This window comes from Eufriesea mexicana, unplaced genomic scaffold (assembly GCF_001483705.2).
Source record: "Eufriesea mexicana isolate 0111107269 unplaced genomic scaffold, ASM148370v2 scaffold484, whole genome shotgun sequence".
In the NCBI taxonomy this organism is placed as follows: domain Eukaryota; kingdom Metazoa; phylum Arthropoda; class Insecta; order Hymenoptera; family Apidae; genus Eufriesea; species Eufriesea mexicana.
Genome location: NW_016908637.1, coordinates 77046 through 101596, shown reverse-complemented (window position 1 = coordinate 101596; position 24551 = coordinate 77046). Strand labels below are relative to the sequence as shown.

The 24551-nt window shown below is 32.1% G+C and overlaps 2 protein-coding genes across 2 annotated transcripts; both read left to right on the top strand.

Annotated features, from left to right (window-relative positions):
- The first annotated feature begins 1924 nt into the window (after positions 1-1924).
- Positions 1925-12614, top strand: LOC108545551 (meckelin). Its single transcript, XM_017897230.1, has 16 exons — positions 1925-1987; positions 3298-3400; positions 8439-8549; positions 8632-8754; positions 8813-8974; positions 9075-9370; positions 9433-9627; positions 9741-9992; positions 10104-10258; positions 10337-10502; positions 10599-10883; positions 10964-11431; positions 11503-11765; positions 11855-12035; positions 12109-12319; positions 12391-12614. Exons 1-16 carry the CDS (start codon positions 1925-1927, stop codon positions 12612-12614), a joined length of 3258 nt encoding a protein of 1085 aa, XP_017752719.1.
- Positions 12615-14619: 2005 nt separating this feature from the next.
- LOC108545550 (piggyBac transposable element-derived protein 4-like) lies at positions 14620-16320 on the top strand. The gene has a single exon (XM_017897229.1). It carries the CDS (start codon positions 14620-14622, stop codon positions 16318-16320), a length of 1701 nt encoding a protein of 566 aa, XP_017752718.1.
- The last annotated feature ends 8231 nt before the right edge of the window (positions 16321-24551 follow it).

Genomic DNA, 24551 nt, shown 5'->3' with positions numbered 1-24551 from the left:
CATTATATAAGCACCCACAAAATTTGCGAAAAGTCAGTTTCAGTTCCAGTTTTAGTTTTTTCCTCTCCGCCGACTTGTATTTTTCCAACGTAGCCTTGTTGCTAGAATCCGTATTGTATATTGAAATCTGGGTTCCAACAATATTTGTTCGTCATGTTTCGTTTTATTCTTGTAAATTACTATCACATCGATTCTCAAATTTTGTATTTTCGATGGTGAGTTGAATACAAAATGAAGTTTAAGAAATTTGGATGTTGTTGAATGAATTCAAGAATTCAATAATTACTTCAAAAATTACATAAAACCATTATCAATAAAATATTTACATATCAAACAAAACAACCCGTTTATTTTAACCCTTTGCACTCGACGATTTTTTGATTAAAGAAGAATAGGAGTTCAAAAATTTTCTACTATAAAGCTGACGACATTTTTTTGAGCAGAAAATAAGAAACAGTATAATAATTAATACAGGTAACCCTCCTATAACACGGTAGATAGGTTCCTAGAAAATAGCGTGTTGTGTGAAACCGTGTTGTATGAGACCCAGAGCCAGTACAAAAAGGGGGGTTACGTTCCTAAACTAAAACAAATTTTAAACAAATTTTACTAAAAACAAATTTTTTTTTAATTCTACATAAATAACTTAATTTTTATTAAAAATATAAACGTATGTGCAACACAAAACAAAAATATTATTTTAATTTAATGCAACTTTTATTTAATAAATTTCTTCGTCGTCACTGCTCATGCAGAAGTACAGTGTTGTACAAAGGTTTTTGCAATTTTCTTATCGTATTAGAGCGAAACCGTGTTATAGAATGTCGTGTTGTAGGAGAGTTCCCGCAATTTATGAATCGTGTTATAGTGAAACCGTGTTATAGGATGCCGCGTTGTAGGAGAGCTACCTGTACATGGAATTACTTGATTTCGATATTTCGCATATCATTACATTATCTTAAATTTGATATATTAATTAATATCGATCTTCGAAATTCTTTCAAGTGACGACTGAAGGGCGCCTCTCGAGTGCAAAGGGTTAATACTATATTTATGTTACGCTAGTTTAAAAGAAGAACATTAATGGAAATTTTTCTTCAGAAATATTGATTAAACACACAGGAAATCTTTTACAAAGCAATTTAGTACTATGAAAATTCTTGTCGCTATTCATATTCCACACCAGAGAAAAGGACGAAGCTTTTTCCAAATGATAAAAATGATAAAAATCATTTTCATGTAGAATTCTGCGGTAAAGTTCACTACTAACGTTTCTCTCAAAATTAGTAACTTTCAGAAGTACGCGGATCTCTTTTAATTTCTCGGACAATTATATTGCTTTCCCGATCAGGTAATTTTTCTGTCGACCGAAATGCATTTAATTATTAACAATCCCAGTGATTTTCAATTTCTCTTTATTATGTCACAAATAGCTGACTTACTTCCCTCTTAATTTTGCAATTTCACTACACGATTTGTCTTCATTATTTCATTTAATTACTAATTCTCTATCAAACATACTCGTTTCTGACATTTTGACACACATTTTTAATGCAGACTTCGCAATTTTGTTAATATTGTCTGATTCGACCAAGCCAAGCATGCCTTTTTGAATTTGTCGATGTTTTACATCTTTTCATATTCAAGAAGTGGTTTTTCACAAAAGTTTGAATCCTTCGAATACTTTTGACTTGTGATTAGATTTGTGGTGTTCGTAAAGTCGATATTTTCAGAACGTGTTAACATTATTAACGTTACAAAAGATCTGTCAAACTTGAAATACATTATCATTATACCTCTATATTGCTAATAATATACAATTATTTTAATATAACTGCCTTTTTTCAATTCTCAAACATTTCATCCGACAGCGATCGGATACTTTCGTGGCTCTCTGTACGTATTTGTCATCGTAAAACAACAGATGGCTCTGATAGCGATACCGATCCACGATACCGTAGTGTCATTATTTACTGTAACCACCAAGGTTAGTAAATGAAAGACTAGCGAAACGACACAGAACACGAAAAAATAAATTTGTGACACGATGAATTTTATTTGTCGAATTTAAGCTAACACCTTTGCCAGCTTTGGGTTTGTAAACATTCTCGTCACTCTGTCACCGCTACATCTGTCATGTAAATTCACGATGACTCGCATTAGCATCGAAGCGAACACGAAATACAATTGTTGGCAAATAACCTATCAACCTCTGCAAACCTGTTAATTTATTCGCATCCTTTCGCAACTGAAACGGTAGATGGGAGTTTTCCATCCTGATGTCCAGTCACTTATAGCGTGTAGGATACAAGTAACTTTATACCTTGAAATTTTTAATTGCGAAGCTCAAACGGAAGGTTCTGTTACCCTTTCGAATTGAGGATTAAATTTTTCCTTGAAGTAGTTTGTTGATAAATTTTCAGCAAGTAGTTTTACTTGAATTTATTAAATTTCATGAGAGCCAAGCTGAAGGCAGTTGGATTTTATTTGTTTCGTTCTACGTAAATAATGCTTGTGCAATCTTGTAACGATTGTATTGAATATTATTTGTAAATTTTATATTTTACATTTTGTACCTATAATTCTTGTATTCCGAATTAATGACTGTTCTAACGCAGAACTCGAGTTATCATGTTTGTGTTCGTTAAAAAATGTTTACATACATTTCCATATTATGCATACAGGATGAGCCGGAAATCGCTGTACAACCAAACAGTGATTCCATGTAAAAAAAAAAAAAGAAAAATTTAGCATAACATTTTCTCTATCCGGAGCTCAGTTTTTGAATAAATCGACTTTAAATCTTGTTCGACTTGTAAACGATTCATTGTAAATAGAATACAAAGAATTACGGGAAAAGTATTAGTTTTACTCTGCATAATTTTCTGAAGTACCCCTTTTCCATAGCCATTCTCTGATCCTCTACTGGATAGGAAGGCAACGATATTCAGAGTAACTCTCTCAGCATGCGACAGTGGTGCCATCAAGAAGCAGCGAATTCGAACCATTAACGCGTTCTCCGTCGTAAATTCCACCAATGGTACACGTTAAACTTTACATTCGGTGCCATAAAGACGAATCTATACGAAACGTGTTAATCAATGGACAGAGAGAGTTCAAAGTGAAAACTTCATTTATGTAAGTTAGATACTGTAATCTCATTTTACGATAGATATTTCACTATGACTTCATGATGGATCTGTGATATTTCATGTACTATAACACAAATAATTATTTCTTGAAAAGTTTAAGTAAAAATTTGTTTAAATCTTTAAAAATCATATAAAATGATGATAGGATGTCAGTGCTATTTATAGTGAAAGGGATACCATACATGATAACGGGACATTCGAGTTAGAAGCAAGGGAGGATGTTTTCAGTAAATTCCAAGTAATTATAGGTATAATTATAACCATCGATAGAAGAGGGTTATTATCTGCATTGATTTCTATGCTTTGTGACTCTGTATATAGGGTGAAATGAAATTAAACGTGGCAAATGGTTATGTAACAAAAGACAAAATATTTTTTGAATAATAGTTTTATGTAATTTTTTAAGTAATTATTGAATTCTTGAATTCATTCAACAACATCCAAATTTCTTAAACTTCATTTTGTATTCAACTCACCATCGAAAATACAAAATTTGAGAATCGATGTGATAGTAATTTACAAGAATAAAACGAAACATGACGAACAAATATTGTTGGAACCCAGATTTCAATATACAATACGGATTCTAGCAACAAGGCTACGTTGGAAAAATACAAGTCGGCGGAGAGGAAAAAACTAAAACTGGAACTGAAACTGACTTTTCGCAAATTTTGTGGGTGCTTATATAATGTTAGTTTTTGGTAGGGTGAAGATGACCATTGGCCCTTAGTGAAAGTAGGAATGAGTCAATTGTTTTTGGACTCTGAAATTGGTCTGCGTTTATCAGCCAGGCTCTTCTAGTGACTAAGGGCTAACGAATCGTTAGTCATCCAACAATATAAGCAATTGGATTTGTGCAAATTTTAGATTTAATATAAAATTTAATTGACTGTTAAAACAAATTATAAAATTTTAATTATTTGAGGAAGAATTTAATAGTTATCATCCTTTTGTAATCATTCGATCATTAAACAATACTTTTCTGTTTTCTTCTAATTCTATAGTGACATGTTTACCGATATTTGGAATCAAAGGAGTTTGAAATATTTATAATTTTTTGATAATTGCAGAGGATTATTATAATCTTATTAGGTTGTAATTTCAAAAATGGAAAGCTGGAAATTACGATGCATGAGAATGAAAGCGAATTTCTCTTAAACAAGTGGTAGGAGAAGAAATTAATGAAAATTTCTTTTTCTCTTTGTCAAAAGAAAAAAGATAATATTGATTAATTACAAACAAATTTTTTTTTATATATAAATTATTTCTCAAAATTTCTCCTTTTTTCCACAGACATATAATTAATAGTAATTGTACTTTTTAATTTTATTCAGAAAAGTATATTATAAATTTCCTGGCCAGTAATGCATAACAATTAATGATTAATTATTAATTAATAATTAATAGAATAATTTCACCATTTATTTAAGTCATCTTGATACGTCGACGATTATCTCATTTCAATTGAAAAGTTTTTTCCATAGAAGGTGAGTTTAATTCTTTAATCACGTTGTATAAGTTTCTTGTAATACGTTAAATATTATTAAAAGACAATTTTCTATGAATATTAATTTGTGTTAACTGTAGGCAACTTTCACTGATGCCACTCGTCTTCCGGCGGGAGAAAGCTGTTTGTTGAATTTCTAGGAAGACATCGCCTAGGATAAGACTGCAGGGGATGCGTTTTCGGTGGCATTCGCTTACTAAGTCAAGAATAAAATACTTAGTAACCGTGTGAAACGTTGTCTATTTTAAACTCCTACATAACATTAGAATAGTTTTCCTTCAAGTATAATCATTTGTATCTTAAAATCTGCTATCTCCTGTTTTTAATGGGGTGAATGAATTATCGTAACTGAAAAAATTCGATGTTTTTTGATGCCTATAATCACACTCGTAAAAACTTACTTTCAAAAGTCACCGATTTAATGGAAAAATACAAAATACTGTACTAAATAACAAATTATAATCGATATCTTCTTTCTAGAAATGCTTAAGCCAACTTTAGCAATATTTACAAATTGCTCTCAATAGCAATATCTTAAAGTAATAATTTTCAAAAACCGTAAAGGTAATTATTTTCCAACATTTATAATTCTAAGATAATTTTCACATTAACAATCCGTCAAAATTTTTATTGTATCTATGTTGAAATATATTCCATTGACAAAAAAAATATTTATCTTTGACAAAAAAGATTTTATCTTGTCTAAAATATATTTATTACGAGCTAAAAGGAAATTAAAAGTAACGTACGATTACAACTAATAATGATTAACGATTATACTGACTTATTACTACTTGATTCTCCGACTGACCGACAGTACGACTGCCCTTCTTTACGATTCTTGATACTATCTGCCCTTCTTCATCGTTCACTCACCTTTTATTCATTCACACATGCACACTACACACTCATACGATGCATCCTCAAAACGCATCACGTATATTCCGGGTATTCATTCGCCTTTCACACCTAACCTTAATTTAAACATCCATTTGAGTGTCTCGTTCTTCACACCGATAGTTGTTTAGTCTAGCCGTTATTCGTTCTGATAACCGTTCAAGTGTTCCCGCTTCTACATCTATGCAAAAATATTTGATTTAATACTTTCTTAGAATAAGCAACTTCTAAATGCGCGATTGCTGCCATCTATCTTCATTTCGATTTTAACACTAGGTTTACGGACGCTATCTGTATACCTGTTTCTAAGGACACCTCTCAAAGTGACAGGTAAAGAAAACCATGTGCCTTTTTTTTTAACGATTAGTTTAATTTAAAAACAATTATATATTATATTAACAGTCTTGATATAAGTTAACTAAATCTGTTATCATCGTATAATTGGAGCAACCCTTCCGTCAAATTGACGGTGTTATAAATAAAATAGGTGGAAAACGCGCCTAGCTGTTCCTCTTCAGAATCGACAAATCATAAATTAAGACAAGGACTAGGGACGGTAATACTTGAGACCAGACCCAACAGACGGGACGCACGTGCGACTGACCCACCAAAACGCTAAACAGACGTACCTATAAATCTAAAACGAAATAATACTTAAAGAGAAACTTCCCTGTCAGTTTCCCTCTCCTAATTCAAGATCCCGCCAAAACTCCTTGTCCAATGAAAAAACTCTATTTTTCCTCCTCCTACAATCATTTTTCACCAATCACCGCAAACGAAGACTAGACAAGACGAGACGACAGTTAGAAGCCAAAAACGTAGAATCAGACGGTATTGAGGAGTCAAAGACATAAGACGGTAGTCAACAATCATACAGAAAACACAAGACGGTATTCAGAACTCATACACGAAACATCAAAACGGTTGGAGAAGTCAAAACACATCAAACGAGAAGACAGAAAATGGAACACGAGGACACAAGACGAAAACGGCAAAGACGGAGAAGATACACTATACACACAAATCATTCATACACTCATCAAAACGTGTAATAAAGTGTAAATACACCACAAACTGCGCTTCATTAGACAACCGAAGTGCTCAGTGTCTCGTAAGTGACGCGACACACTGAGAAGAGGGTAGCAATATTATCAAAGGCTACCTCAATCAGCGTGGAGATACAATATCAGCCTACGCCACGCTACATTTTGTGGTACTTCGAACCGGATCCAAGCAGTGCAATCCACATCCACGCTACAGACGGCTTCCGTAAATCTAGTGTTAAATTGTATCCTGCTTCCATATTCGTTTATTACCTATTGTTATAGTCATACAGGTAATAACCTCAACAATGGATGGAGTAGTCAATGACGTTCCAACGGTATAGGCGAAGTTCTGCGAAAATGTTCCTAGACTAAAACCGATTCCGTTTTATGGAGTACCTGCTGTTTAGAGTTTAATATTTCTAAGTCGTTCCATCATGGAAAAGAAAGCAGGTCCTAAACGCTGAATAGTTTGATGTTTAGTACTTTCTATTTCCATCTGTTTATTGTACATTTTAGCAAATTTCTTTTATTACCTCGGATCACTGAATACGATAAGTTCTTCAACGCCTAACTTAACAAAATTAGGCGACTACACTTAGAATTTTACTGACAATAGGCCTGCAAGAGTCGAGACCATGTGCACTGGTTCCGAGTAACCCCAGCTTTCGAAGCCATAACTCAAAGATGACATCGTCGCGATCACCTCTCAAGAAAGATCACTAACGTGCGAGAAACCCCCTAAACGGCTCACCCTGGAGGAGGAATTTCTTCCACCACCGTCTTGCGGTGAAGAACATTCCTTCTTCAAGAAGACCAATTCCCGGACTAAGAGAACACCAACACCCTTGATTCAACCAACTTCCAATCAAGAGAACGTTCGTGCTTAGGCAGCTTTTGATTACTTTTAAATTCGAAAGACAAAGTAAGTTTTTTAAACACACCGAGCAAACCAAATCATTTGACATGTTTTTAACACATATCAACCGAATCAGGACAGATTGTTACTATTACATTAAACTAAAATATTTGTGAATAATTATTTATTTCTGAATTCGCGAAATATCCTAACAGACAGTCAATTCGTGAATTATATCCGCAAACGAGTGGCATCTTTTTTCAACAATTGGTCTACACCAAATATTAAACATAGCCAAGTTGTCAAATAATCTATACTAAATATCGGAAAAATTGGTCGTTTGACTGGATTCGTAAGTTGTCGAGATTTATCGTTCATTTATAATGCTGCAGGTCGCTAAGATTAAGATTTATAGAATATATACATTAAGATATATTAATGTTGTTATATTAATTGTATTTATACTCTCTTATTACATTTTCTGAACTATTTGGATACAGAATACATATTTATAATAATATATAAACACCTTTATACAAAATAATGTGTATATCTTTAGGAAGAATTTTATTTGTTTAATTAATAATGCTTCATTTGTAAAACGTATTATACAAATTTTTAGATTGCAATTTTATATTTAATGGTCTATCAACTCATTTCATTTAAAATATATTCGATAGATTTTTAATTCGATAATTGTAATAGCAAAAATAAACGACATAACACGTTATAGAAAAACTATTCTATCAAAATTTAACATAAAGTTTCATTGTAACAATAAGGCTTACAGAATCAGCTGTAAATATAATAGTATATATGTTTTACAAAATATACATATGTATGTACGTTTATACTTACTACAATATATTTCTATGTATATTTGTATCAAGCTATGCTTTATTTGTTAAATACTAAATTGTATAACTCAGATGTAACATTCGATTTCAGAAATATAAAATATCTTTGTGTTTGTATTACAGCTTTTAATTGTGTACTTTTTAAATATTTGGAATTCAGATGGTGTTTGCGAACTGCTATAACTCGTTACTATAGAGATGAAAGCCGTATACAAATCTGGATATTAGATATACGTACATAAAATGTATTACTTTATAAGAAAAGGTACTTCTTTTTGTTTTTTACTTTATTGGATAAATTTTATCCAAATTGTAGTAAATGAAGAAGTTTTTGAATTTTCTCATCCATCAAAATGTAAAAACAACGAATATTTCGAATCTGTATCACTTTCCTGCATACAATGCGATGCTAACAAAAACCTGAAACCATCTCTCGATCGTGAGTCTGAAACTTTTTCTAAAATATTAAATGAATACTTAAACAATTTCATTCGCAGGACTGCGATGTTCGTGTGATGAATTTAGTAAAAAAGTCGGTTTCAAGGATGGATATCCTATATGCGTATTTTGTGGTACTAATGCCACAGTAACCTCAGATGGAAATGACTGTGTGGCATGTAACAATACAATATGTACATGTCCGTCTAATGAAATTCAAGGTAATAATTAAAGTATTAAGAAAAGAAGCATATGTTGTTATTTAAATTAATTAATCAATTATTTCAATTATTATAAGATGTTTTAATTTCTTTATAGTAGACAGAAACTTAAATGGGACATTATTGGATACTATTCATTGTATTTCTTGTCCCAACAATACTTATCCATTTTTGCATAAATGTTTACCTTGCAAAAATTTTGTATATAATTATTATGAAAGTAATGATTACCTTACAAAGTATCATTATACACAGGTACAGAGTTACTGCTTACGCGAAGATACCTTTTCTAATAAACAAAATTCAAAAATTGCATTTCAAATAAAGTTTAATAGTCGAAACATAGATAGTTATTATTTTAGAAGTGAACTTCAGATCGCTATATACTTTTGTAAGGTAAGAGAAGAAACAAAGATATGTGAATAATCATAAATTAATGAATCATATATATTTTTTAGAGAAAAGATAAATTAGCGTGTGAGCATTTATCAAATATGTGTGTTTTAAGTCTTTATGCTAATGATGCTGCATGCAAGTTCTTTATGCAAAAACAAAAATCACCTTTATGGTTATTTTATGATAAAAATGAAACTACAAATGTATTAAATAGTAAACAAATTACACAAAATTACAGCTTAATGAAAGAAAACGATGTATGTAATGTATTTAAGTATGTACATATCTGTGCATACACATGTATGGATACACACATACATGTATATATATAATGTAATACATTATTATACTACATTTATATAATTTTTAGGATAATATATTGAATTTTACAGTTACTACATTTTCTTTGCATGGCAATTTTAAATCAATTGGTAAACCTAATATTCCATGCAATTTGCTAGAATATGTTAGATTTGGTATTAATTTTGAGAAAAAATGTAAATTTACAGTTAAGAATCTAATACAACCGGAGGTAGAGTTTATATCTCCTTATTTAACATTTATGAAAAATAATAATAGCGTAATGTATGCATTACCTATACTTATTAAAAATATTAATCAGGTAAGAACATTAGTGATGAAATAATCATGAATATATAAGTGTTTGATATTTGTTGCCCTAAATACTATTTTATAAAATTGCTGTAAATATATAGTCTTGACGATTTTACAGAATCAGAATGAAATGTCAGATTGGCAGTTAGTAAGAAAATTTTTCTTTGTTGATAATATTAGTAGTTTTAAAACATTATCAAATTTTACAGCTAATAAGACTGAAAAATCAAATGTATTGTCTGTACTACGTTATATGAAATCTTTAAACGTAATGTGAGTTTGATTATTAAAAAAATTGTATATTAAACTTAGAATGTAATAAAACTAAAAATATTTGTAACAACTTTTCAGAATTAATGTTCAAAATACAAAGGATAAGAATAAAATATTTCCACCTTTATTAATTATTGAATATGCTGAATTAACACATGATCAGATTGACAAAATTATAGACGTTACATTAGATTATAAAATTAAATTTACTATAAAAGATAACGATATTGGTACACATTTCATGGTAAAAATACAAGACAATAAGAAAAGTATAACAATAAAAATCATTTTTATAACATCATTATTATTTCGTTATAACATTTTTACAATACATTTTTAGATTATTATTGGGGTTCTGTCAGTATTGGCCTTAATTTTGTCAAGCATAAAAACATGGAGTTATAGTAAACGGCATTATGATTCACCTATTAATGTGTTTGTACTCATTTGGTTCTTTATTCATATTATGAGTACCATTGGAAACATAATTATCTTATGTTTGATTATTTTATGTGTATATCTGTTTATGTTTTATAAAGGACAAACAGTACCATATATTCTCTTTCCTGAAGATATTAATGAGAAAAGGATAAAAATATTTACAGCAACAGCATTCTTCTTTAAAGTAAATATTTAAACAGTTTATAAATATACAATTAATTATAATTAGTTTAATTATATTTATTATAATAATTTCTAATTTAGCTCGTAGAATTATTTGGATTCGTTTGGCAGTACTGGAATATTGATATATTCTTTATTGATTGGGAGCAACCAAAAACATTACATAATCAGTGTAAACATGATTCTCCCAATGTGTCTTTAAGTGATTTATATATTGATAAATTTTTAAAGAATAAATTTAAACATTTTCAAATGTCATCAGAAACAATAACAGCTAAACGCAAGAAAATATCATATAAATTAAACAAATATAATAACTCTAGGTGTTGTAACGAATCTTTCCAAGTTAACAAACACGACGCAAATATTTCAAGTGTAAATTCAATATCAAAAATTTCTGACCAAATAATAGATAGAAATAGTATTCTTAATAGTACTCCTATTAGTATTTGGAGAACATATTTTATTGCAAGTCAATGGTTAAATCTTCAAACAAAAAGAAAGATAAACATATTAGTACAATTGCTTGCTGTTTTATGTATTTTTCAGGTAAATTTAAGTTTCATAAAATAGCAGAGTAGAACTAAATAATCAAGATTAAATTATACCTTTTAAAACAGATCATACAATTATATCCATGGATTTTTGGAATGCCAAAATTAATATCTACATTTTATGAAGAGAATTATAGTTTTATTTTATATTATACATTCTGTGTCTTAATATATATTTTAATTTATTGTATTCAATGGTTGGTGTCCATTGTTTTCTACGAACAGTGTATTACAAATAGAATGCAAGAATTTATAAATCTCTGTTCAATTGCAAACATCAGTATATTTATTTTACCATTTAATTATCATGGCTTCTATATTCATGGAAGGTAATGTACATTAATAAAATAATACATAAAATACAAAATTGTAAAAGGTAAAACATTTGCAATTAAACAATTTCATTGCTTTACAATAGATCAGTACATGGATTTGCAGACACAGACTTACTTACCTTAATTAATGATGTACAAATGGAAAGAAATAATTTATGTGCACACAGAGGTCTTGTTCCAGGAACAACTGAACAAACGTTTGTATTATATTTAACAAAGACCTTTAGGATTACTTTCAATGAAAGTTTGAAACTGACAAAGATCGTATGTATAACACAATTTAAATTTTTTTAAATGTATTTCAAATTGATTATATATCATTTTTATTTTTTTATAGGAAAGAAATAATTTTATAAAAACTTCCTTTTCTTCTACTACAAATTGGGAATATATTTTCAATAATCAGTTAAAATTAAAACAATTTCTATGTAAATTTGTAGATCATTGCATAAGAAATGAAGACTACATAATTAAAGAACAACATTTCTTTGAAAAATTATTTAATATTATATTTTCTCAAAATACAAAGAAATCAATTTTCTATATTGGTAATGTATTTTTAATGGGTATGAAAAGAATAAAATATTTTGAATTAAAATTCATATATATAATTTTTCAGATACTAATTATTCTTTCAATCAAGTATTATTATATGGAAATGAATGGTTAATTGCAACATTTGAAATTTCAACATTTGCTTTCATCATTGTATTGTGTAATGATTGTGCATTAGCAATTACATTTACAGTATTAGTATCAATGCTACTGACAATAATATTCAAACAAAATGGCAAAAAGAATTTAAGTAATCATGCATTATTAGATAAAATATTTCTTATGTAAATATTTCATATGTATACGATATCGTTTAAATATCACTGTGTCATAGTTCATAATTAATAAATTTATATTAATATATAATATTTATTAATAAACATAATGTATGTCATATGACATGAATTTTGATAACATAATAAAGAATTTTCTAAACAATTCTTATATAATGCATTAGAAAAATAAAAATACTTTTATAAAATTCATGTAATATTTATGTAATATGTAAAACCAAAAAACATATTCCTCATATTATAATACGAATAAATATAAAAAATATTCATATATAAAATATTGTTGATGTTCACATTTTATGCATTTAATTCAAAATTAATAATATTTATAACGAACAATTTTGAATTCTTTGCTCTGTGTACATATTTTCTACTTCAATTGCTCGTTTAATAACTTTCCCATCACATTTGTAGTAAATAATAATGTACTTACACATTTATGAGATCTAAATAATAATGCCTTAATAATAGTTTAGATTCCAGAGTGATCCAAAATTTGGCCATTTTTTAACATTCTCCTCTTGGTTACTGAAATCGATATCAGTCTTTTCTAATAACTTTTCCCTTATTCATGCAACAAATTGTCATTAGGTTCTTTACATATTTTATGACAAATTTCTGGTACCGCTAACGACAGATTCTTTTTTTTTTAATAATTCCTCCATTTCCTGGTATATTTTCTTCTTCAAATTTTTTATTTAATACTTGTGCAAGATGCTGGTTATAAAAAAAATAAATGTTAACTATTTCAAGGGTAAAACATTTTCCACATTAAACTCAAATTTCAACTATTCGCAATAATTTAATGCACACAGAAACACAGAGATTAGATTTGCATTCTTTTTTAAAACTGTCCCATAAACTTAGACTTAAAAGAATTTAAACTTACACTAAAAGAATACTTAAACTTGAAACTTAAATCAGACTTACAAATAAACTTGGAAAAAGTATAATTTAAATTTAATGCAAAATTTTATTTAATAAAAAATAAAAAGTAATATGAGACAGAAAACACTTTCGAATACGTATGTCACTAATTATTCTCGCGATTTTGATGTGTCGTGTAGTTTTTCACAATTCTCTCATCAAAAGGCATTATTGTCTTGCCCATTTTGTGATTAGATCCTTCAAAAATAAAATCTTATATGTTAAATAACATAACGTCTAGCTATTTAGCATTTCTAGACTTTCGTATGTATTTTTTTAAACTATTCTTTTTTTAACACGCAATAACTATATTATATTTAAGTCACTTGGAGTCACTAACTATCGACTGACGTCTTGGGTTCCATTCATACAAACATTTATCCTAACCAAACACAGACTAGACTCACGGCCTTAGTTAACTCTTGAAAATATAGCTGTTATTAAATACATTCAATAACACAAAAAAGAATAAAAATCACTCTCTAGAATATAAACTGTATGACAAATAAAAACATATATGTATACGTAACACCGTTGAACGAGAATTGGCAGGAAATATAAACAGCTGCACGTGAGCGGCGCGTGATCAGAACAGGGCCGAAACGTAATATCCAGATCCCTACACAGTAGGGATACGTATGCCTACTTCACTGTGTATGCTTCATCCGGGAGCCCTTCTCAGGAGTCACTACAAAACGTCCCTGAGCAGCGACGTTCAGCAGCCACTTATTTGCGGCCGCAGCGTCGATCACGTGAAGTTTCTGTTTATATTTTCTGTCAATTTTCGTTGAACGAGTGTGCACCTTACTGTCGGGACCGAATCAGAACGCTTATGTGGGGAGGTGACTTCCTGGAATTCAGTTGAAAGAAGGAGGATGGAATGTTAACCCCTTCGCCTGCAATATCATGTGAGACCCGTAGTAGGTCGATTGGGCCAAACATAAGTATCACGGGTCAGTCTCGTGGATAATTGTTGCCGTCTTTTCGTCTCCAAATCGGTTACGTGTTATTCTTAGCCACACTAGCGCATTCAAATATATTTTCTTAAATATATTAGAAAGATATTCCCAATAATGTCTTTAGAAAGAAAATTTAGCGACGATGATGACAGTGAGAGTAGTTCTAGCATTGCACAAAGTGACTTCTTAGTTATTTCTGATAGTGATAGTGAAAGTAGTGATATTTTCTCACCTGTACGAAAACGACTGGTTATTGAAGATAATATCAACGATAATGTTCACATTGATGATCAACAATCAGAGTGTTGGATTTGGAAAGAAGAAAGTAATAAACCAAAAGTTTGGAATTATACGGAGACTCCTGGCATAAAAGTGGCAACTTTAAATCAGCTAGGTGCAAACGAAACAGAATTGGGCATTTTTGATATGATATTTGATAATACGTTTTGGGAAAATATCGTAACGGAGACAAATCGATACGCGGAACAAATAATAAATAATAGAAATAAAAAACGAAAAATAGACGAAAGTTGGTTTCCCGTAGATTGTGGGGAAATAAAAATATATCTAGCATTATGTATAATAATGGCTCAAGTTAAGAAACCAACAATTCAAATGAATTGGTCTAAGAGGGCTATTATAGAAACGCCGATATTCAGAAAAACGATGCCATTGAAAAGATTTCTGCAAATAACTAGATGTTTGCGTTTTGCAAATAGCAATTCAATCGACAATACAGATAAATTACGGAAAGTAAAACCTGTGACAAATTTTTTAAATCAGAAATTTAAAGAAGCGTATACAATGCAAGAAGACATTACTATCGGCGAATCACTAATGAGATATAAAGGACGCTTATCTTATAAACAATTTAACATATCGAGAAGGGCGAGATTCGGTATTAAATTTTATAAATTATGCGAGTCAGCATCAGGTTATTGCTATGACTTCAAAATATATACAGGTAGTGACAAGAGAAATTCTAATGACAGTGCATCTGAAAACATTGTCAAAGAGGTATTACAGTCAGTGTTACATAAAGGACATACTTTATACTTAAACGATTGGTTCTCTTCACCAAAACTGTTTATAACTTTACTTAACAGTAAAACTAACGCGGTTGGGACAGTACGTTCGAACAGAGAGAATATGCCACGAGATTTTGTTAAAGGAAAATTACAAAGGGGAGAATGTATAATGAGAAGCTGCAATGGTATATTGGCATTAAAATGGATCGATGATCGAAACGTCTATATTATTTCTACGAAACACGAAACAGCAGAAATGACAGAAGAAGGCAAATATCAATTCGATTCTACTTTGAAACCAAAATGTGTTATCGACTACAACAAAGGAATGATTGGAATTGATCGGCAAGACCAAATGCTAGCGTGCTTCCCTGTGATGAGGAAATGTATGAAAGGATACCGAAAAGTTTTCTTTTACGTGTTTGATATTGCGCTGTTTAACTGCTATATTTTGTTCAACAAGTTAAATACTGGAAAACAACAGAGTTACGCCGAATATAGAATCGAAATAGCAGAATCATTACTGAAAAATATCCCATTTCCAGAGTATAAACAGAAAGGAAGATTATCGAGCGGAGATTTACCAGAAAGACTGCACGCGAAACATTGGGGTCATTTTCCCAAGCATATAGACCCAACACCATCGAAATCAAAGCCAGCAAGGGCATGTAAAGTTTGTTCAAGACATAAAAAACGTAGCGAAACAACGTGGGAGTGTAAAAGATGTAAAGTTGCATTACATGTACCGATATGCTTCGAAAGATTCCATACGATCGAAGATTATTAATTTCCTCTAAATGTTTTCAAAACATTTAATAATTTGAAATAAGCGTTCATTCGTAAATATAAATTAAATGGTACTGATCTATTGTTCATTTCAAGATAATAAATCTGTCTTGTTCACTGATGAATTGTTAGCAATTATTTATCAAACATCTTACAAAATTAAACCAGTTGTACCATAGTGTATTTACGTACCATAAGATGCGTGTAATTGGCACAACTTGGAGCGCACAGTCGAAGCGTCAAATGGGCAAAGCGTAAAATAAGAGGTTAACATCAGAAACAATGGAAAATAATGGAAAACAACCTGTGTCAAGTTTTATTCGACAGTTTATCTCAGTTTTTCCTATGTACGTAACCGTCGCTGGACCTCAGTTTCCGAGATATTTGTAAAATAAAATTGCCACTACTACAATGAATATTGCCTATAGACATTTATCCGGGGCAGCATGTGTTTAAGCATTGAGTCGCCAATTGTTTATGGTTTCTATAAACACGTCAAGGTGACTGGCAATGGACCTGTATATCAAAAACGCAATTTGAGTAGAATTTACCGTCTCACCGGTGCACAGTGGGCCAGAAGCCTCTAAAAACTGGCCAAAAATGAGTTTATTTCCATAAATTGAAAGTGTCACGATGTTCCAGGTACCTTAAAGTACCTATTATACAATTTTTATGTAATTTAATGAATTATTATTCTTTTAACAGAGTAAAGAACCTCTGAAAAAGACAGAAAACTGGTAACATCACCTTCGTTCTGAAATTGTCTCGTAAACAAAGACATTTTACGTAATTAAGTTTGCCCTTTTTGTTTCTCATAGTTGCAGGCATGTAGTATACAAAAAGCATGTACTTTTGTAGGAAGTGTGATACTAAACTACAAATTTTAATATTTATTGAGAAAATATCTGAAATTTGTATGATTTCTCTTACTTTCGATTAATCGTAACTTGCCATAACACTAAAAATAAATCAGGTATCTGGGGATTTTGTAGAATGTATACTTCAATGCTTAAATGCTCAAATTTGCTCCTTTTGCAATTTGATTAAGTATAGCTTGATCCAAAGAAAATAGAGCTTTTATGACAAGCTTGGTCATAGTGAATACTTTGCGACTCGGAGTAATGTACATTCTTATATGTATGTTTATTTTTGTTAACGATGGTACTATACTGATACTAATTTTACCGTGATATTACATTAATTTACATTTTTTAGTAATGACAGTTAAGTAAAGTACTTAAATACTGTAAAAGTGGTGCCCGCGCACCGCTTTGCTCATAAAGAATTTATTAGATAATAGTATGTGTTGTCCGCTTAGACTTTCTATTTTATTAAAATTCGAAGGAAGGAAAGAATTAATACAAAGAAGATTTTTGGAAAAATTGGATTAATCGTTGATAAGCCAAAACAAGAAGGCTCAGGAATCACGAACGACGGAAATTTGGCACGTCGTGCATTTGCCGAGCCAAATCTTCTTGCTGAAATTCTTGATCTAGATCTTCGTTTAATTCGCAGTTTAAAAACAATTTTATTTGCCTTATCCTATCACCTACCAGTTGTTCCCGTACGATTCAACGAACTTTGCAATACTACATTGACTCTACATAAAATTCTTATTCATGGCGCCGATATTATAAGTACGAGTATACTGCCCCTTGGCTTATTTCAGAAAGAAGCATCTGAAGGACGAAACAAATATTTTAGAAACTACATAGAATTTTACAATAGAAAGCACAACCAAAAAGCCAATCTTCGGGATGTTTTGTACAAAAATGGATTCAGATCCTCCTATTTTGACCATTAAACTTCAATCGCGAGTAAACAAATGGAAATTACCAATTCCTGAAGAAGCGAGAGATTTGTTTGTCATCCCCCAAGTCGAATGGAACCATAACCAGAAACCAGTTCCCAATCAGAGTTAGAAGAGGACAACGAATGCCGGTGATTTAACGTGCGACGCCTACCACTAGAGTTTACCAATTGCGCTATAAAGACGTGCCACACACGTCGAGATGCTTTTGTTCCAAAGCCGCCAGCGACGTATATACCACGTCGATAAGCATTTGTCGCAGAAACAAAAACGACGTGTCCGTCACGTCGGTTAACAGTTAGCTCGCAGACGCGGTGCGGCGTGAATGTAACGCCTTACCGCATGTTATATTGTAGAGCGCGGCACGACAACCGAAAGTTAAATCGTAGCGCAAGTGGCGCAAGCAGCGTGATCGCGCTCAACTTTGCTATGTACGTCACATAGTACCAACAAGCGCTATTGCGACGATTGGGATTTTTCGATATAAAATTAAACAAGCGCTATCGCGCCGTTTGGACTTCTTGGCATTCGATTAAGACAAGCGTTATCGCGCTGTTCAGGATTTTTCGATCGTGTTCTTCCGAAAGCCTTAAGCGCTGCTTGGGACAAACGGTTAATCCACTCGGCCTCCATGGGCGCGGGATTGAGACACTCTCAATCAGCGCGTTCCGGTGTGCACCTCACACACAGGACTACTAATCGACTCATAGTATGCAAGACACAATCGTCACGTTTGGTATTTTAGATTTTTTAAGTGAAAAAGTGTCGTCGAATGACGAATGTGATTCGCATTAAAAACATGGACGAATTAGTGAAAAGCGGGAGGATTTACTATAATTAAGCACTTTAACGGAATCTAAAATCGTACTGCAATCTGTTCCTAAGTACAATCTTGTAGGCTAGTTGCAGACGTCTTAAAAGAATAGTTAAACATTTAGTACATGCGCTTAATACAATTCATACGAATGACAGCAATGTCATGTTTTTGATAAATATATTCTATCCATTTTTATAAAATTCACATTTTAGTTTGGAATCTGCTTAGGCGTATAATCTCAATCTCCAAAGAACAGAGGAAATCGTCTTTATGCAAACACGAGTAATTTTCAAATTTTATTCCGCCATATTGGATCCATTATTAAAATTTCTAAAATTTTGATATTGGACTTGGAATTAGCGTTTATACAAATTCCTCATTCCTTGAATGGACTTTGGATTTTAATCCGCTATATTGGATTTGATGACTTGAATTTGACACTAGATACGGAATTAATGACTGAAAAAATGACACGTATCCAACATTTACAAAATCCTCGCACTTTTTGAATTTTGGCCACTTTTGGTGAGCTCCTGGTCACATTATACATTATTCGTCGTTGGTCACCATGCTGTTGTTTATAGAAACAAGAGATAAGGGATGATTCGGACTGATGTATACACAGTCACAAACGCGTACGTATAGACAGAATTCAGTATAGTAGCAGCAATCTTTTTAAGGAAAAATCTCGGAAACAAAGGTCGAGTGGCGATTATATATAAAGGAAAAAGTTCTTGGAAATATTGATTTTTACAACATATTTAAAAATCATCGAAATGGGTGAGAGCTCTCCCCTTCTCTCAATAATTATCAATAATAATAACGATGCGGAAAACCATAAGATTACCAAAGGAGAGAAAGGAAAAAGAGGAGCAAAATGGAATATGAATGACAGAAATTGTAGACTAAAAAGGTAATAGAGAAATTGATGTTACAGCAGCTAGAGCTGTTTCAAGGATTAAGCGATTGTGTAGAAAAACATTAGAGGGGTGGAGAAGCACAAAAATGAAATAAAGAAAGAAATATGAAAGATGGAAGAGGAATGTACAGGAGAGCAGAATACGAAGAGACAGATTTAATGAGGAGAGGATGAGGGTAATTGAAAGAAGAGAAGTAGACAAAATAAAAAAAAATAAAATGGGATAGAAAGTGTACTTGAAGTTAAAAGCAGACTTGTTACTACAGAAAAGAGGTTAGAAAAGAAAGAAACACAGGAGAAGAGGAGGAATATTGTGATAAAAGAAGTAAAATCGAAGAAGGAAAATAAAGAAAAGATAATGGAAAGAATCAGTGAAAATGTGAAAACTGAAAGCATACGTAATGTGGCAGGATGGAAAGGTACGATGTTGATATAAACGGAGAGAGCTTGAAGCAGAGGACTTGAAGAGAGAAAAAGAAAGATTGGAGGGAATTGAGGATTGTTGAAACAAACAAAAGAAAACAAAAGAAAAAAGGCATAGGTTAAATACAGAAAGATATAGGTAGTATCTAATGAAAATGGAATGAGGAAGCGGGAGTCTTAAAATCTTGAAGAGGAGTTAGTAGGAGCGAAGAGGAGCGAGGTAGGAGAAAGGAGAGATAAGATAGAGTCGAAGAAGAGGATAAGAGGGGAATGAAAGAGAAAGGAAGAAATACGAAATGTAATTAGAGAGTTATCTTTTAGAACATCGCAGGACTGGAAAATAAGAACAATGAATTTTGTTCCGTCGTAGAACAAGAAAGACCTGGAAAACACCGTTACGGTCTTTCAACAGCCAAATCTTTAGGACCAAAACAATTCGGCATCAGAATTTTCCTACCCATGCCTTATGCATGTTTGAAAAACTTTCCTTTTTTTATAACTCCTCGTGTCGCGAAACACGAGAATCCGTGAAAACTCTAATTTAACGAAATTAAATTATTTTTTACTCAACTTATGACTTGGTTGGCAATAGGTCTAAGGGTTCCAGTTGGTCCGCATACGTTGAGATCTTCAGGCCTTAATTTAACGAAATTAAATTATTTTTTACTCAACTTATGACTTGGTTGGCAATAGGTCTAAGGGTCCCAGTTGGTCCGCATACGTTGGGATCTTCAGGCCCTAGCGAGGGACCATAAACGGCGGGTGACCCCGAAGCGATCGCTTTCAGAAGCCCCGTGTACTTACTTACACCTAATCTTGAAAGAGGAGGTTCCCTCCATCATCGTCTTCGCTTGGGAGGACCTCCCTTCCTTTAAGGTGACCGATTTGCTGACCATGGGAACGCCCTTGGTTCAATTCACCAATGAAGATGCGCATATATTTTTGACGAACTTCCGATTTTCCTAACACCGAGCATAGAAAAATCGAGGAGCACATTTCCAATCGAAACCTCGAACAGAGGAGTTCTATGCAAACATCAAGACTAGTTCGATTCCGATCGTCGTTCAGGAGAGTCTAGCGTTCGACTTCAGCCTAGCTCTTCCTTTTGCTCGTGATCGTTTGAAATAATTTTCCAAGATTAATTTCGCGGGCAACATAACGAATTCACGAGACGGATTTACGACCCGTTAGAATTTACCAAAAAATCAATCGTAACGCGATAAATTTTGAAAATGGGAGATTATGTTTCTTTTAGAGACATGACTGAGGGAGAAATGATGGGAGAAGAGTAAATTTCCAAAGGAATACATCGATAGGCAGGATTATTTGTAAAGGAAGAGGAAGAAAAGTTTGACGTTGGAGAAACCGATCTCGGAAATTGAAGGAGTAGTAAAATTGAAAGTTAAGATGCATAATGAGATATGGAAGGTTGCATAGATATATGCTCTTGGAGACGTACAGAAGGAAATGGAGCAAATCAGAGATTGGATAATAAATGGAGAATAGTCGAAGGTAATAATTAGGAGAGATTTAAATGTTAAGAGAATTGGAATTCCCAAAATTTGGGAGGAAAGTTATGGAAAGAAGAAGAGAACACACGTGCAGGAGGAAGGAAGTCAAAAGCCAAGAAAGAAAATTATGAAGGTAAGAAACTGTTAAAAATAATGAAAAAGACTCGGTGGTTTATCTTAAGGGGAATCCTCGTGTAGAACGCTGAAAATGTGGGCATTTTGGGGAATTTTTTCGACAAATCGTTTTGAAAACTATGAGGTTTTGTTAAGTAACTATAAGAGTATAAACAGAATTTTTTTCACATTTTAAAAAATGTTGCAATTTGGAGTTATAGGAGCATATGTGTAGCACGTCCATGAGGAGATCTGAAATTGTCGGCAGCTGTAATTTCTCACCTGTTTGTTCAAAACAGGAATACAAACATTTTTCTTACTCCTTGTGAACGTAGTTAATCGATGAATCTTTAAAAATCTGAAAAAGTTGAAAATTGTTAAAATGAGGCCACTTTGGAAGAAGAATCAATGTTTTCTCGAAAATTTTACGTCTATTTATGTATGAAAACGTTGTTTAAATTATTTATTTTGATTAATTTTTAGGTTCATCGAATAGTACGTGTATCATAATATATGTATGCAAAATTTCAAGTGAATTGCTTATCTAGTTTTTGAAGTATCTTTTCCGGAAATTTGGAAAAAGTTGTTTCGAGAAGTTTCTGGTACAGAAAAATTGAGGAAATAATGTTTATTGGATACTAACTTCGAGATTTTCTACTAGTTTACTATTCCAGGTCCATACCGTAAACCTCCTACTTCCTTAAAGAAATCGTATTGCTCTAATTTCCGTTGTTTTCTTCCAATTCGAGCCTCTTTGCTGCTTTGCACGCTGTGGCGCTTAGACCGCATTAGACCGAGGGCTAATTCTGATTGCTAATGTTTTCATTATCTTCGGCGTAGTGTAATATCTTTCATTAAATATGCCTGCTGTATATATATGCAGCGATTTCAATTATTTTTGAGGCAGAGTGTAGATGCTTTGGAGCTAGCTGCCAAACGGTTGAATTGTAACTTTCATTAGCGATTTTTGTGGACTGTTTGCAAATAAACTTTCTACCTGATAAACAGTAATTTCTCAGAGGACATCAGACAATTATTTTCATAAAGGCAATTGAATATAACTGCTTGTCTATTATCCTAATTTATTGCATTACACAAGTATTCGCTTGCATGCAATAAACATGCTATAGAGATCTTAATATTTGGAGGATTGCATTGAAAATTTCAGAATATATTCTAGAGATATTGTACTATCAATTAAATCAGTAAAAAAAAGTCGATTCTTTTCGGTCTACACCAGAATCTCTCCCTAAACGACGATATGAGGACAAAAGGAGACAAGAGAAAAAATACACATATGTATATAGGGGGGAAAGAAGGAAGAATAATTGATTATGCAGTAACGGATGAAACAGGAAGGCAGAGAATACAAAATATATGAAATTAGGATAAAGAATCGATTCTGGTCATTTTGTATTAATTATCGGAATAAGAAGAGGTACAGAACAAAGGTTGAAAATCAGGTAAAAGGAAAGAAGATTAGGGGAGGAGATTGGACATTAGAAGGTATAGAGAATTTTAAAAAAAGAATAGGAGTAATTGAAAGAACTGGAAGAGGTTCGAAGAAAATGATAAAATTGAATATGGTACGATTTGAAAATACATTGGAAGAAAGAGAACAAGAGGGAGGAAGGAAGAAATCCGAACGGTGGAATAGTGAATGTAAGGAAACGAAAGCAGAAATAAGAAAAAGAGTAACGGGATGAAGAAGGAAAAGAAAAGAGAAAGAAATACAAGAAAGCAAGAAGAGGATATAAAGAACTATTTGAAAAGTGGAAGGAGATAAAGAGAGAGAATGTTAGGAAAGAGACAGGGAAGGTAAGATATGAAGAAAAAGTATAAAAGGTGGTAAACGGAGAACGCAGAAGAGAATATAACAATGGAGGAATGATGGAGATATTTTACACATTTACTGGGATGGGAGATAGTAGTAAAGAATGATGAGGATTACAGAAGATAGAAGAAAGAAGAATCCGAACTTGGAAGAGAGGAAATAGCGAAATAGCGATAAGAAAGGTGAAAGATCTTAAAACGGTGGAAACAAATGAAATCTCGAGAGAAGTATGGAAATATGACGAAGAAGCAATGAAAGACTGGATGTGGGAAACATGTAATAAAGTAAGTAGTAAATAAAGGACAGGCAGGCTTTATAGAAGGAGTAGAAACAATAGATAGACAAAAAGAACCTTAACACTTGAATTTTACAGTTCACACGTATATGCACACAACGTAGTCACTGTACACATTCATCAAATTATATAATATAGAACACCCTGTATAATACAGAAATACATAAGGGTGGAAGGAAAAGTGATAGTTAGAGAGCTTTCTTTACAGACTTGAAAGGGGCTTTAGATTCTGTAGACCGCGAAAAATGTTGGTAAACAATAGAAAAGAGGGGGATCGGAGAGTGAAGCAAATATATCATATATGAAAACGGAAAACGGAGTCGGAATAGGTTGCGAGAGAAGTGAAGCAGGGATATTTATTGAGTCCGCACCTTTTCAATGTTTTTTCGGTGGATTTGGAAAAGGAATTGGAAATAAAAGTGGGAAGGGGTTCAAATCAAAAACTCAAGGATTTATTGTCTTTCTTATACCGATGATATTATCATAGCCGCAGAAGATGAAAAAGAAAT

Excerpts from the sequence above, each read along its gene's own strand:
- LOC108545551 (XM_017897230.1), top strand. The coding sequence starts at position 1,925 with ATGGCTCTGATAGCGATACCGATCCACGATACCGTAGTGTCATTATTT. Across the intron at positions 3,401-8,438 it reads TAAATTCCAAGTAATTATAG|CTTTTAATTGTGTACTTTTT; the intron begins GTATAATTATAA and ends TTTGTATTACAG. Across the intron at positions 12,036-12,108 it reads GTTTGAAACTGACAAAGATC|GAAAGAAATAATTTTATAAA; the intron begins GTATGTATAACA and ends ATTTTTTTATAG.
- LOC108545550 (XM_017897229.1), top strand. The coding sequence starts at position 14,620 with ATGTCTTTAGAAAGAAAATTTAGCGACGATGATGACAGTGAGAGTAGT.